The 15,783-nt window shown below is 41.9% G+C and overlaps 1 protein-coding gene across 2 annotated transcripts in view; it reads right to left on the reverse strand.

Moving 5' to 3' along the window:
- Nucleotides 1–998: 998 nt before the first annotated feature.
- Nucleotides 999–15,783, reverse strand: part of LOC114216942 (protein argonaute-4) — a 37,263-nt gene continuing 22,478 nt past the window's right edge. Inside the window, exons 14-18 of one of the 2 annotated variants that reach the window (XM_028113598.2) lie at nucleotides 14,065–14,380; nucleotides 13,791–13,925; nucleotides 7,435–7,536; nucleotides 6,966–7,165; nucleotides 999–4,848 (exon numbers count right to left, since the gene is read on the reverse strand). In XM_028113598.2, coding sequence (XP_027969399.1) covers nucleotides 4,740–4,848; nucleotides 6,966–7,165; nucleotides 7,435–7,536; nucleotides 13,791–13,925; nucleotides 14,065–14,380 — 862 coding nt within the window. In that variant the 3' untranslated portion in view covers nucleotides 999–4,739. Of the gene's footprint in view, nucleotides 4,849–6,965; nucleotides 7,166–7,434; nucleotides 7,537–8,620; nucleotides 8,715–13,790; nucleotides 13,926–14,064; nucleotides 14,381–15,783 lie in introns of those variants that run through there. The other variant, XR_003610881.2, reaches the window with a different exon arrangement.

Genomic DNA, 15,783 nt, shown 5'->3' on the forward strand with positions numbered 1-15,783 from the left:
GGGATCCATTATCAACCTCAGAGGACTGTCGCTGGGATTAAAAACGTCAATATAAATTCACTGGTTATACTAGGCACTCAGGTAATGTTAATCTCACTGCCTCCCTGCCCCATGCCATATTCGAATGAACTCTTTGAAGGATTAAGATTTTATTCTTCTGGGACGCCTGGGTGGCTCAGTTGGTTAAGTGTCTGCCTTTGGTGCAGGTCATCATCCCAGGGTCTTGGGATCGGGCCCAGCATCGGGCTCCCTGCTCCGCGGGAAGCCTGCTCCTCCCTCTCCCACTCCCCCGGCTCGTGTTCCCTCTCTGTGTCTCTCTCTGTCAGATAAACAAATAAAGTAAAAAAAAAAAAAAAGATTTTACTCTTCTATGTTCCCAGCACCTAGGCAGAGCTTGGTATGTACTGGGTTTGTGATAAATGTTTGACAATGGATAAACAGAGAGGGGGATATTGTACTGACGGAAAAAACAACTACCTGTAGTAAAGTTAGTTGTATGCAGAACGTGCTTCTCTGGTAAACCATAAATTCCCTGAGGATAAGTGCTATATCGTGTAAATCTCTGCATTATTTCTGCCGTGACTCACCCTGATGTGGTGAGACTTTTTTAAAGACTTGAGACTGGATAGCCCCAGGTTGGGTGAATTTAGGGAGCTCCTCCTCTGGAGAAGTCAGTCTTAAAGTATGTGGGCCATACTGCCCTCTGGAGACTGCAGATTTTTCTCAAAACGTCACTTAAATAGATCTTCCCATTAAGAGCTATACCCAGAACACTGATGAATCTTGTAAAAGTTTTCATATATGAAATTTTGCTGAGAAGCTCTTCCAAAATTCTCAAATATCAATTTCTAAAGATAAGGAGACCCAGGAGTTAAAAACACAAAGTTTCCCGTCTGTTTTTTCTCAAATTTCTTAAAATCGAGGAAACTTTTTTTAAAAGCAACCATGCATGTTACCATTACAGTATACTCCATATGTATCAGACAATTGACAAGAAAAACAACTTTTGGCACAAGAATGCCAATTTATTCTCTTTTGGACACAAGAACACAAAATATCCCTGCAGGCCAAAAAAAAAATCGCAAAATTTAAACAACCATCATATCTCAACATGGGGATACCACCTCTCCTTTAATAGTTTAGAAAGTACCTCGTATTGCTAGAGACATACATCCAGTCCAAAGTTAATAAAATACATTTTTTTAAAACATTACAGGTCTAACAATATAGAAACCAAAATTACACCATTAGTCAAATGAACAAATGCAAACATTTTCAGCCACTAGACATAGAAAGAGCATGAATGTCAATAGCAAGGGATAAGAAAATGGTTAATCAGTAACAAGATCTTCCCTTTAATTCGATAAGGAAAAATCCCTGGAGTTCAAGCAGTATTGATGCAACGCCCTCAGCCTCCACTTTCTTAAAATGAAAGCAGAGCTCCCACCTTGCTATTGAGCAAGAAAATCTTACAGCACATCCACAAAGGGTTGCTAGGGCAGGGCGGAGCGGGTGAGCCTTCTTAAGCAGTGGGTTGCCTTTTCCCACAGGAAGGGTAGTTAGCTGAGCCAGGTAGAGAAGCTCTGACATAGGCTGGGCACCAGATCCTAAAGTACAGACCATATAGAACCTGTAAATCATCACCTTTGGAAGCAGCAAATAAAATTTATAGTAAGAATGAATATGTTCTACCTGCCCAGACTCTAGCTGCACTAAGCCAGCTAGTTCACTTTAGAAACCACTCAGGGTTCAACAGCTAACGACAATAAGAAAACATAATTGGTTCAACATTTGGATCTTCACCACTCTCCCAATGCCCCTGCTTCCCATCCCCTAATTGTTACTCTTTAGCACTGCTACATTTCAATCTTTCACACCACATGACAGTGCCTAAACAGGCTGCATTAAAAAAACAACAAAAAAAAAACCAAACAGCCTAAATCTACTTCTAGAGAATGCACACCTCCCATTGATTGACACATGCATAATGATTCAGTCAGTCCCAAGGGGTTATGGTATTCAAATCATCAAGCCAAACTGAAATTATGCATTCAGACTTGCTTGCAATAGTATTGCTGCAACTCTGATTCTGTAGTGATTACCTCTTCAAGATTCACCCCCTCAGCAGGCTTTTTTTTCCCCCCAATAATCCTAGTTCTTCCATATTTCTTTCCTTTCATCCAAAACGAGAGCATTTGCCCCCTTAAAGGTACTGTTTCCTATAAAAAATAGGCCTCCCGGCTTTTCCTCCACCACCACGCTGATTTGCCCCAGTGGACTGACTGAGGTTGTACAAACTGTATAGTTCAAGGTCAAGCATGCCCAACTGCCGGCAAGCAAATCAGGGCTGCCTGGCACTCCGCCTTGCTCCCTGCTCCATCCATGCCAGGAGATGATGAGAAGTGAACTTCTGTGCGTGAACAAGCAAGCCCCAGGCACTCAAGTGCAGGCGTTGAGCCTGCCGGCCAGCCAGCCAACCACCAAGAGTTCTTCACAGCCTGGACGCCAATCAGTCCTCCTTCTCCTAAAGAAGCTCCTGTTGTTTCCTCCTCTTGGGTCCAGGGTGGCCATGCTGAAGGGTATTTTCTGAGCTCTCCCTGAACAAGTGTGAATAAAAGCAGCAGCTCTGGCTCACCAACATGTCCTGATTTGTAGTATCCAAGTGAGGTATTTGCAGAAAAGGAAAATCGTAAGAAATTAACATCTGCCATCTCTTCACTCCTGCCTGTGTTGTGCCTCAATTACAGAGCTTGCTTTCATCCCACTATATGCAGAGAATAAGGATGTCTGCAGTCGTCTTAATGAGCTACAGGACTCAATATACATTATAGAACTCTCAGAGACCAGTCTCAGCAAACATGGGTGGCGCTGCTGATCAACAGCACATGGAAATGTAAACTTCAATGTATTTGCAAGCTTCTTTAAAAGACTGAAGAAAAACAGTGCTTTGTATTGCTGGGATTTTGAGAAGGCTAGTTTAAGAGATTTGGACCGGCTAATGAGTTCAAGCAAACACCCTTCACCATCAGATCCAGTGTTTCCCCACCAGCAGTTTCCAGACAGAAGGGGCAAAATCGTTTTCCCACATTGTGTCTGTCTCTTCCACCAGCACCTTCCTCAGCCATACAGACTGTGGCTCTGGGGCTTTTATCCCCTTCTCCAGCTCTCACTTCTGAGGTTCCAGGATAGAGAATCACAAGTCAGTAAAATCTGGGCTGGGAAACACTGGCTGGAACTACCAAGACTCTATGTAACTGTTGTCCATTCACAAAGTGTTATCTACACTAAATACAAAATACATTTTTTCCCTACATTTTCACTGATGCTTGCTTTAGATCAGCTCCCTTTGTTTGGACAAGAAAGGAACCCATCTCCTTGCGAGCGGGATCTAGAATCTATTAAGAAAGATCAACCTTTTCTATGCAGTTGTAGTTTAGTGAAAGGAAGGAAACCCCACCAAGTACATTTCAGGTTGAAAGAGAAGCAAAAAAAATCTGCACTGCACATGACTGTGTGAGTAACCTTGATTCCCGGGAAAAAAAGTTTTAAATGCTGGTACATTTGTGCAGGTCGCAGCATCGCTCAATGTACCTTAAGGATTGGCAAAGCCTATCCGATAAGGAAGCATCGTGGTTCTAGCTTATTTTAAAACATAGTGACAGGACACCGACTGTGACTATAAAACAGATAAAAATAATTCTTTAAAGTCATGGAAATATATGTCTTTTCTGACCAGTTTCAGAAATTGCCAGATTATGATCTTTAAGAAACAGCTGATAAAATCATACTGAAATCTCATCTAGAAAACTACATTGTTGGGGGAGGAAGTGAAGGAACCTTAAAAAAATGCTTATTGCCAAAGTTAATTTTCTATGAGAAACGTTTAAAAATCATTTAGATCTAACAAACCACAGAGCAGCATAAAATGGGCACTTTTGAAAACTTTGAAAAATACTAAAAGCTAATTTTTTTTTCAAAGAGGGGGAAACATGAGTACTTTTACCTTGGCAGTGTTATCTGTCACCATGACATGCATTATATCTGTTTGTGCTACACATTCACAAAAGTCAAGCAAATAAGAGAACTGCCGGTCTGAATTTGCAGCCAAATATAGAGCAACTGCCTGGCAGCCTGTACTTGCACCAGCACAAGTCTGTAGAGATCAAGAAGATAAAGTAGGAAAACTAATAAAACTCTGTAAAACTTTCAAAAATTAATGCTCGTTAAAGGCATTTACAGTGGCAAAGTCAGAAATCTCCATTAAAAAGTCTATGGACCCACACAATTAAAAAGTTACACTGAACTGAAGTAGATTGTTTGGTTTTTCTCTCCCACTTATGCATACACCCCACTCAATGAGTACAGAAAACAAGGAATAATCTTCTCTTATAAGACTAGAGGGATGCGGTGAACACCACAGCTAGCAAAATATTCCATAGAAACCTTTCTTGTAAAGTCCTTAAGGAAGTTCAGGCTGATCAGCCTTTGCATGATGAGGTAAAAATTCAGTCCAGTGCATCAGAAAAGACAATCTATGAGTATCTATTACTTTTAAAAAATGGCTCAATTTTGTTGATGCATCAGACAGTGCTGTGAAGTATAGATTCAGTGCTACTATTCCGAGTTGCTGGTAGAAGACCACCTGAAGTCAACTTGGCTCTCTCTAGAGGCGGTAGGCATTTGAAACATTTTGAGGCTGCATGGGGTGCCAAATTGGTTGAGTTCTTTTTCTGAGACTCTCAGGCAAAATACATCGTGTGCTGCGTATCATGGTGGATCTGCACAGCCTTGGCCAAGGCCTGAGGATCCCGGCCATTGCTCTGTCCTGACACATGACTGCCTTCCGCGCTGTAAAGACAATAATGCAAAAAACCAGGTGTAACAAATACCACTTCAAACTTCACATGTTTCAAATAGCACAAATACTACTGGATTCAAGAAGATCTTAGGCTCAAGCTGTGGTTCCTTAAATAATTTGTTGTGTCTCTCTAAACATGAGTTCACTCAACGGAAAAATGCATACAATTTATTGAATGGGCTGTTGCAATAATTAAATAGAATAATGTCTCCAAAGATCCAAACCCTTAACAGTGCTTACATTAGGATTTCCACTGCCTGCTTTGTCTGGTTACTGCTTATTTGGCCTTTAGGCTTCAGTCAAATGTCATTTCCCCCAAAGAAATCTTCTGCTTCCAAAGTTCAGGTCAGAGCCACCTGAAACATACTTTCACAGAATCCTCTACTTTTCTTTCATGGTACTAAACACAACTGAATTTAAATTATTCATTGGATAGTTATACCTTCCCCCCAGGAAATGTAAACTCCAAGAAAGCAGTGACTTTGTCTACCTTACTCACCCCTGAACCCCTGGTGCCCAGCACATAGTACAGTCTCAATAACCATTTGCTGAATGAATTCCTGGGCCTCATATAATGCTGGAGTATGTTGCCATGCAAATGTTACTGTGCCAGGAGTCTCTTCTCATCTTCTCCTCACTAGCTACATAACCCTGAAGAAGTAACAACTCCTTCAAACTTTGGTCTTTTACGGTAACAGTAACAACTTCTGAACGTACCTCTTAAGGGTACCATAGGATATAAAGGGCTTGGTAAACTGTAAATCACCATCCCTCTTCTGACTTAAATGATTACTTTTGCTACCTAATTATTTTACTACTTAAATTATTATTGCCCTTACCATCCAAGTTCATGATCTTAGTCATCTTTTACTTCATCTTCTTCTCTCCCACTCACACCCAACTAACGGTGAAGGGCTGTCTATTTTATCCCCAAAGTAGCCTTTTACATTTAACAAAGAAAACCTCCTCTAACATACTTTTCCAGCTTCATGCCTGTTTTCCCCTTTCATACACTCCAGCCAAAGAAAACTTGGTATTGCCTCAACATGTCACTTGCTTTTTCTTTATGTCCATTGTTCCCCTCTGCCTGGAAAATCCTTTTTTTCTTCTTTCTAGAGCCAAATCCCACCCATCCAGCAATGAACTCTTCTCTAACAACCTTTCTTCTGAAGTCCCACTGCACCTTCACATATACTGCCTTGGGCTAATTGTCAGTGCTCTGTTTGCCTCTATTGTCTGCCATACTGAAACAGAAAATCCCAGGAAACAGGTCTTCCTCATCTTAGTATTTTTAGTACCTAGCACAGTGCTGGGCACACAGTCAATACCTAATAAATGTGTCGAATGAATGAATGTATATTACAGGATGGAAGGTATAAAGCCACAGCTGGGCATTTTCCATAATAGCGTATTTTCAACCCTTACAGAAATAGACTTGCAATGGAATGTCTACTATTTAGCAGCTGAATTCAGACTTGGGGAAGAGCCCAGAAACTGCTACACTTCACAGATGGTCATTTGGAAAAGAAAATTAATGCAGAGAGCTCGTTTGGCTATTTAATCATGCTCAGTAACAGGTCAAAATGTATGATGCTTCTGAGATCCCTATTTGGGGGTGAAAATGGTCTGGCACCTCTCCTCTCCCACACACATGCCCCAGATTCACTCTGATGCATTCTTCCAAATTGTACTGAAAATGAAGTGAGCTGTGCAGGACTTCCCCTTGCATCAAGTGGAATCCACAGGCCCGTGACTGCTCGGACTGGAGCCAGGGCACTGTGTGGGCCACCTTTGAGGATGCTCAGGACTCCTGAGCAGAACTGAATGCATTTGGCTCTATGGGAAAACCACAGGCAGCTCCAAATTAGACTTTTTTCCTTGGGCAGACTATAGACACACCATGCAAGTATGAGCAAGCCTGAGCACTTCTTGGACCCAAAGTCAAATTATAAGCTCTCAAAGGCACATTCAATTTTATTCGCTTCTTGAAATTTAAACCCTAAAAGGAAGTTTAGCTCTTCTAAAAAGTTTTCTGTAGTCGCTCATTTTTTTTTAACATGTTGCTAATTCAGACAAAAAGAGATTTCACTGTGCCTGAGAAACTTGCCTGTCATGATCTTTATCCACCAGATGATACCTTGCCCTGAAAGCTACAAGCCGGGCATAATATGCAGGGGCTGGAATGGAGACTGAGCGCGTGCACCGCACATATGTGTGACATAGCTGGTAAGTTAGGAGCTGGAGCTCATCGGCGGTGAAGCAGTTGTCATCCCACAAGACCTGGTAATGTGAAGGACGGCTGGTTCCCTGCAGAGAGACTTTTATGATTAGTATGTTTCTGACATGGGTTGACTATGTGAGAGCAGAGAATTGAAATCCACTCCTTAAATTCAGAAGTATTCCTGCCTAGTGCACCTACAAGCAGATATCCAGACCAAAAGATAACAGTTCTAGAATACAAGCACTAAATTAACAAAGTAATGCACAGTGTTGAATAACAAGTCTAGTCAAGCCAGTTGCTGAATTTGCAAACATCTCCCTATCGAGTCAAAGATCTGAACCAGTTTCCAAATTACCTGAATTCCTGCATGACTACAGAGGTAAAAGTCAAACTCGGATGGATGTGTGATGGTGCTATCCACTGTAGTACCTGCTGGTACATTGCCACTTTTCCCCACCTACCAAAAAAAAGGGTGCAGGGGGAGTATAATTAGTCATCAAAATGCCCAACTGAGCTCAGGCCGTTATTTTCCTCTTATGTGTTAATTGGTAACAAGTTAGCCAACTGTTCTTAAGTGAAGTTTTGAAAATCAGTTTAATTCAACATGTTGAATTTTCTGTAACATTTCTTAGCCCAACCACTTTGTCCTTAAGTATTTTCTCAAACAAATATACTCCGTGGTTTCTCTAGGGGAATCCAGACAAAGAATTATTTTACCTGGGTTGCATTATTGTCATCTATTTATAGACGATATATTGGCATTGTTCATAGAGGGGGGAAAAAGGCATTTACAATGGATAAGCTTCCTGAGAAAAAAAATTCAACTTTATTCCTTACTTGGAGTAAAAAGATACACACAACTTTCAGTAAAAGTTAAGATGAAGAAATCTTTGAACTGGTACACGAGGCTCAACAAAACTAATGCTTTTACAGAATCAATAAAAGAAGTCACCAGCACATGCATCATCAGGAAGAGTGCACTGAAATGGGAATTCGGAAACCTGGGGTTTCAGTTCTAAGCCTAGTCTTGCAACTACATACCTTAACAAAGCTTAATATCTTTGGGTCTCAATTTGATCAGCTATAAAACTAGGTGATGTTCATTTACACTTTTAAAATCCGAAATTGTGGGATGCCTGGGTGGCTTAGTCCGTTAAGTGCCTGCCTTTGGCTCAGGTCATGATCTCAGGGTCCTGGGATGGAGTCCCACATCCAGTTCCCTGCTCAGTAGGGAGCCTGCTTCTTCCTCTGCCTGCTGCTCCCCCTCACTCATTCTCTCTCTCTGACAAATAAATAAAATCTTTAAAAAAAAATCAGAAATTGTAAGGCTCACTTGCAGCCAAAATTCTAAAATCAACCTTCTAGGAAAGCAGAGAAGGGAACTTCAGAAATGCATTTACAAGGAAAGGAATTAAACCTTGCTATTTGGTCAGTTTTCATCCTCTTGTGCTGTATAGCAGGGTTCCACATGAGGAATTTTATTTCGTATAGAGGCATGAATTTGATGGGAGCTTATTTGGCTCCATTCTAACTACTATTACCTTCAGCTGAATTGTGCACCAATGCGTACAGGAACATCTATGAGTACAGAAAAGTCTCATTCCATCAAATTCAAATGTGAACTCGGGGACCTACCTGGACAAGAGGAAATGTAACTGAGTTATAATAGTTCTGGCATCGTTTCCCAAAGTGTGTTCTTCAGGAATATTAGTTCCACAGGATGTGTTTAGGTATTTTATGGTCAAACAGATTTGAGAAACACTGGGTTGAACCCAAGTTAAAAAGGTTTTTCTAGGGGTGCCTGGGTGGTTCAGTTGTTAGGCATCTGCCTTTGGCTCGGGTTGTGATCCCAGAGTCCTGGGATCGAGCCCCGCATCAGGCTCCCTGCTCCGCGGGAGGCCTGCTTCTCCTTCTCCCAATCCCCCTGCTGTGTTCCCTCTCTCGCTGTGTCTCTCTCTGTCAAATGAATAAATAAAATCCTTAAAAAAAAAAAAGTTTTTCTATTGTATGACTTCTCAGAACCTTTATTCAGTGATGTATAATCTTTAAGAAGGAGATGGAGTAAATATTATTTCCCAAACTTATTTGACCATAGAATCCTTTTTAAAAAGATTTTAATTAATTAGTTAATTAATTAATTTTAAAGTAGGCTCCATGCCCAGTGTGGAGCCCAATGCGGGCTTGAACTCACAACCCCGAGATAAAAACCTGAGCTGAGATCAAGAGTTGGACGCTTAACCAACTGAGCCCTCCAGGTGCTCCGATTTTATGTTTAAGTAATCTCTATACCCAGTGTGGGGCTCAAACTCACAACCCGGATAATCAAGAGTCGCATGCTCCACAGGCTGAGCCAGCCAGTTGCCCCAGCATGGGATCTTTTTTAAAGCAAATCTCTTAGAATCTATTGATGAGAATGGAAGGAGATGATGCCCTGGGGAAAAAGAGATCCAGGCATGTTCATTTCACAATTACCACTTTAGCACCCATGAGGAAGGCTCTGCAGCAGATGTTGATGACAGAGGCACAGAGAGAACTAATGAACCTGAACTCCTGCCCTTCATGAACACCATTTACAATGAACTGCAATGTAGTGTGATAACAGCATTATGGAAGGCACTGGAAAAAGCTGGTGGGAAGAAATAGTTGAGCCATCCTTTACAGGATAAGCAGGAGTTGAAAGGGGGGATGGGATGAAAACCGGAAACACTCCAAATATCCCCTAAAGTCAGGAATAGATGAACTAATTGCGGTTCAGCCATATGATGAAACTAAGCAATAAAAAGGAATAAACTGGTGATATACACAATAAACTTGGATGAACCTCAAATGCATTATGCTAAGTAAAAGAAGCCAGACCAAAGGCTATGGTATTCCACTTATATGTCATTCTGGAAAAAAACAAAACTGTAAGGACAGAATGCCTGTCAGTGGTTGCTAGGGGCTGTAGGTGAGGGAAAAAGGGTTGACTGCAGAGGGCTCGGAATAATCTGTGTGCAGGATGGATTGTTCACGTCTTCATAGACATGGTGGTTACACAACTATATGCATTTGTCACAACGTGCAGAACAGTACACTAAAAAGGGTGAATTTTACTGTTATCTGTATAATACCTTAATAAGAATAGTGGGGGGAAAAAGAGGGGGACAGATGTGGTCATCTCGGGAATCCAAATCCACAATATATATGGGAAATGGAAAGTGTTATGAGGGCACGGTAGAAGGATGAAACTGAAATGTTTTGGCTACCTTAGGAAAACACTGAACACCAAAGGGAAGTATCTGGTAGACAATGGGGAATATGTGAAGGTTTCTGAATAAAGGAGTGGCAAGGTAAGACATGGATTTTTTTTTTTTTTAAGTAAGCTCTAAGCCCAATGTGGGGCTTGAACTCACAACCCCAAGATCAAGAGTCACATGCTCTACCAACTGAGCCAGCCAGGTGCCCTGAGATCTGTATTTTTTAAACCTAGCCCTGACAGCAGGTAGAAGGTGCATCTGTGAAGAACGAATGCTGATGCGGAGACCAGTAGGAGTCTCCTGTGATATAGGAGGCTCTGCCTAGGACAGAGGTAACACCCAAGAGGAAGAATTGAAACAAGAGAGTTCAGGGCAGAACACAGACTATTTGAACAACTGGATATGGGGGGACAAGCAGGGGGCAGAATTTAAAGACAGCTCTGAAGTTTCTAGCTTGGCTGACTTAATATACAATGATGCCAAGTCACAGAAGAAAAGGAACATTGGGGTAGGAATAGGCTTTGGATGGGGATAAAACAATAAGTAGAAGGTTTAGACGTGTTTTGCTTGAAATGCCTGTGGTAGATTGTATCACTAGTGCCAAATATTCCCGTGCCCCTCCCTGGGGGAGGATTATATATCCCCACCCAATTAACTCGGGAGTGGCCACGTAACTTGCTTTGGCTGATAGAGTGTGGCCTGAAATATGTAACTTCTGGGCAGAAGCTTTAAGAGCCAACATTTGGATTGTGCAGGTCTTTCTTTCCCTCTGCTGTAACGACTGGTGATGCTCCAGATAGATTGTTCTCTGTCAGCCTGGTTCCAAAAGGAGGACACCAGGGTCACAGCTGCAGCAGAGTGCAGCACTGTGGAGTGAATGTGTAATATGAGCAAGAATTGCATCTTTATAAGCCCCTAAGACTTTGGAGGGTTTTTTTGTTACCACAGCATGGCCTAACCTATCTCACTGATACAATGTCTAAAGAGCATCTGAGTAAATATGTCTGGTGGACAATTGGAGGTGCAGATCAGGGACTGCACAGCAATGTTTGCAGCTGGGAATACACATTTAGGAATCTATAAACAGATCAGTGAACGCAGAAAAGTGGGTGAGACTAAAGAGAGTTGGGTTGAAATTCAGAAGAGAAGAGGGAGAGAAAAGTATGGAATGCCTGGAAACATGAGTATTTAATGGTCAGAGGAGGAAGAGAAGTCAAAGAAAATCTGATTATAGAGGAGGGTAGTGAATCTGGAAAGTCGTATTATTGCTCAAAGAGGTCAGCGTAAGAACCTGACAAGACAGCACTAGATTTGAAATGAGCAAACAACTTCAGGAGAATCACTGAAACTGAAGTCAGACTACAGAGAATGGATGTCTGATGTGAGAAGGTACAGATGGAAAGTCAAGTCATTTTTCTTCTAAAAGTTTGGTCATAAAAGAAAACAAAGATAAGGTCGCAGGTAGACTGAGGGAGAAACAGAGTAAAAGGAAGCTTACTAGGAAGAGTTGAGGAACTTTAGAGGGTGAGGAGAAGGAACTGGAGTTTTGAAAACCAAGGGTAATTAATGAAGTGTACCTTTAGGAACAAAAGCATAGGTGGAGAGGTTAGCCTCTGAGATGTGCGAGGAAGGAGAGGAGAAAACACATTTCAGTACATTTGAAAGTAGAGGAGAGAGGGGTGCCTGGATGGCTCAGTTGGTTAAGCGTCCAACTCTTGATTTCGGCTCAGGGCATGATCTCAGGGTTGTGAGATCAAGCCCCCGTGTGTCAAACCCCACACTCAGTGGGGAGTCTGCTTCTCTCTCTCCCTCTGCCCCTCCCCCAGCTCGCACTCTCTCTCTCACACTAAAATGGATAAATAAATCTTAAAAAAAAAAAAAAAACTAGAGGAGAGGAAGCTGAGAAAACTCATGCCCTCTAGATGTTGTTTTCTGGGGAAATAGAGGGTTGTTCTATTGCTGGCAAGGTAAAGTGCTGCCAATAAAGGCATCACAGAGTGGGCTGGGGAGTTGAGAAGAGAAGGTTTGGAATACATGCTACGGGGAACTGGATAAATGGAGAAACTGCGGCGTCAAAGGCTGGCTGAGATTTGCTATCATGAATCTGCAATATCATTCATCATTAAACAAATGACTTTCTTCCTCAGCAATCTCCACTGGCCTAAGGGTCGAAGCAAAGGAAATGGGTAAGTGGACTGATCCAGAGTTGGAGATTGGCAAGAGGCATGATTAGAGAACTGGAGATGCTGGTAAGTGTCAAGGGAGCAGGGCAGACCAAGGACTGGGATTATCAATCTCTGGAAGGTTAGGAGTGACATGGGATAGTAAAGAACAAAATGATGAGATAGCCTGGTTTTAGGAAGCTAATCCAGCTCCCAGAGCTACATGGATAGCAATTTGATGGAGGGATGGAGAGGTGACAGTGCAGTTAAGGAGGGGGTGGCAGGGTGTTCGGTGACCAGAGCAAGGGCAAGAGTTTGGAGAATTTGTATCAGTGGAGGTCTAAGAAGTACTACTGAGTCAGGGTTTGGGCAATTCAGAAGACAAAACTCAGAATCTGAGTTGACTGGTGGAACTGGAGCCCAAAGGGAAAACCTTAGTCTTCCAATGATTCTGAAAACAAAACAAAACAAAAAACAGCTCAGCCTTGGATTAGAGACAAAAACTAAGGGTGTACTAGAAAATAATGGGAGTGATACACAAAATTATAAGATTAAGCAACAGAAAGAACTGGTCTCTCTGGGGGTGGATCAGGGAGGGCCTGCAAAAGATGAAATAACATCACAGAAAATATCATAGAAGCAAAGTCAGTCAATATTATATACCTATAATTTAGCTAGTTTATACATAAATAACAGATTGTAAATCAATTATACAAAATGCCTCTTATCAAATGCTGGGAATTATACCCCAAATTAATATTCATTTATTAATTTTATCCTTACAACACCCCTGTGAGATAGGTATTGTTCTTACATTTTACAGATGAGAACATTATGGCTTAGAGAAGCTAACTCGCCCATGGTTAGTAAGTGTGACATTATAAGCGGTCAAAGTGTGTACACCAAGAATCCCCTGCGCTGATACATGCACTGATACAAAATCATTTGAAAGAGAAATTCTTCCTTATATCCTAGAGCCATGCCTTAGGCACTGGTAGCAAAAAGTAGCAAATGATAATAAAGTCCAAATAGATAAACCATCCCTTTGGCGTTTGCCTGTATCATCATAGTGTATCTTGGCATGTTTTTGAGCCCCTTAAAAACTCCAGAAACCAGCACTTCTGTCACACAAGAGAAATATTCAGTCTTGAAACCTGTATCATTCAGAAGTGATCATCTATGTTCAACTGGAGTTAGTATATTTATTAAATTATTATTACACTTCTGTTTTTAGGAAAAAAAATTGTATGTATGCCCATTTGAAATCATATTCACTTGCATCAGCTAATGAGGCTTCTACCATAGTTTCTTACCCTTTCTGTTTTATCTGCACAGAAAAGTCGTGTGTGGTGTCTCTTCTGCACCACAATGTAGGTTATTCCTGGCCGGTAATCTTCTTCCAAGCTAATACATGCCTTTCGAATTGCTATTAGCTCTGGCCAGGCGACCTAGGAGTTAGAAATAGAATGATGTTTAATTGAGAACTCACTTTGCAGCTCTCAGATCTGGTTCACCTGGAGTGGCAGATGGGAGGAAGCTCCATCAACACCTAGAACCCTCAAAGGCAACCATGGGTAATCAGAGTACCTGTTTCATTTGTCCCTCTGATACCCCTCCACGGTAGTAGATGATCCGAGTGGGTTTGAAGCGTGTAGACTTGTAGAACTGGATCAGCAGCTCTCGAACCATGTTAGTGAGGTCCTGAATTACCTCCTGACTGTACAGGAGCTCCTGGGAAATCTCCTGGCGGGAGGTCTGCACCCGAACAGTGGCACAGTACCGGCTGGGGTGGCCATCCATACTGCCAACGACAGCAGCAATGGAAGGCTTCTTCCCGTCCCCTGCTGGGGGGTGCGTGACATCCGCTCCCAGGAAGATGACAGGCTGCTGGAACACCGAGGGCCTGCTCAGATTGAAGGAGACATTGACACTCAGACAAACGGATGGAAATCTGTACTTTCAAGCTCACCAGATATAATCACAGATATAGTTTTACAAGACAGAATAAAGACTTGAACACATTGGGTGAGAACTCTAAAGCCCACTGAGTGTCTCTGCCTCTTTTGCAATGAATCTGAATTGATTTAAGAAGTCAACATGGTTGGGGCACCTGGTGACTCATTCGGTTGAGCGTCTGACTCTTGGTTTTGGCTCAGGGTCCTGGGATAGAGCCCTGTGTTGGGCTCTGCGCTCAGTGAGGAGTCCGCTGGAGATTCTCTCTCTGTCCCTCTCCCTCTGCTCCTCCCCCTGCTCTCTTTCTCTCTCTCTAAAAGAAATAAATAAAATATTAAAAAAGAAATCAACATGGTTCTTCTACAATAGCAGGAAGGGAAGACTTTAAAAAGAGGACCTGAGCCAAATTTAATAAAATCTCTATGTGTGAAGGGCAGATTTTCCCAGAATGAACTCTCTTGGGATCCTAGGATTCTTACAACAGATATAGAATTGCAGAATTTACATGGAACGGGGACAAAACCCCCAATGCTCTTTAAGATGTGAGGCTTAGAGAAGAGAATTGAATCTATCTACTTCCCTATTTTATTTTTATCTACAGTATTCATCACTTATACCACATATTTTACTTAATTTTTTGAAGATTTTTTTAAGTAATCTCTACCCCCATTGTGGGGCTCAAACTCACAACCCCAAGATCAAGAGTCACACATTCTACTGACTGAGCCAGCCAGGCACCCCACTTAATTTAAATTGTATTTATTTTCTACATGCACACACACACACACACACAAGAGTGTAAGCTCCACAAGGGCAGGAATTTTGTTTTGTTTTGTCTTATTCACTGCAGTATCCCTAGTGCCTGGAACATTGCCTAGCTCACAGCTGGCACTCAATAAATATTTGTTGAAAGAATGAACTCATTTATTTGGCACTGATTTTTCTAAGGAATCAAGCGGGAGTAATCATGCATGCTTCTCTGGCAAATTCTTAAAAGTAGGATTTGGAAATGAGTACTGATTCTTATTTTTTTTTAAAGATTTTTATTTATTTATTTGAGAGAGAGAGACTGAGAGACAGCATGAGGGGGAAGAGGGTCAGAGGGAGAAGCAGACCCCCCGCTGAGCAGGGAGCCTGATGTGGGACTGGATCCCGGGACCCCAGGATCATGACCTGAGCCGAAGGCAGTCGCTTAACCAACTGAGCCACCCAGGCGCCCAGAAATGAGTACTGATTCTTAAAGTATAATATAGGAGACATCCCAAATCTGAAAATCTCTATAATAAAATAGGTATCTCCATGAGGGCAGAGGCTGTGTTATATTTCTCTGTATGTATCATCATGCAACATGAT

Source organism: Eumetopias jubatus, unplaced genomic scaffold (assembly GCF_037043125.1).
Source record: "Eumetopias jubatus isolate StellerSeaLion01/CBP00866 unplaced genomic scaffold, mEumJub1_p1.0 scaffold_4, whole genome shotgun sequence".
In the NCBI taxonomy this organism is placed as follows: domain Eukaryota; kingdom Metazoa; phylum Chordata; class Mammalia; order Carnivora; family Otariidae; genus Eumetopias; species Eumetopias jubatus.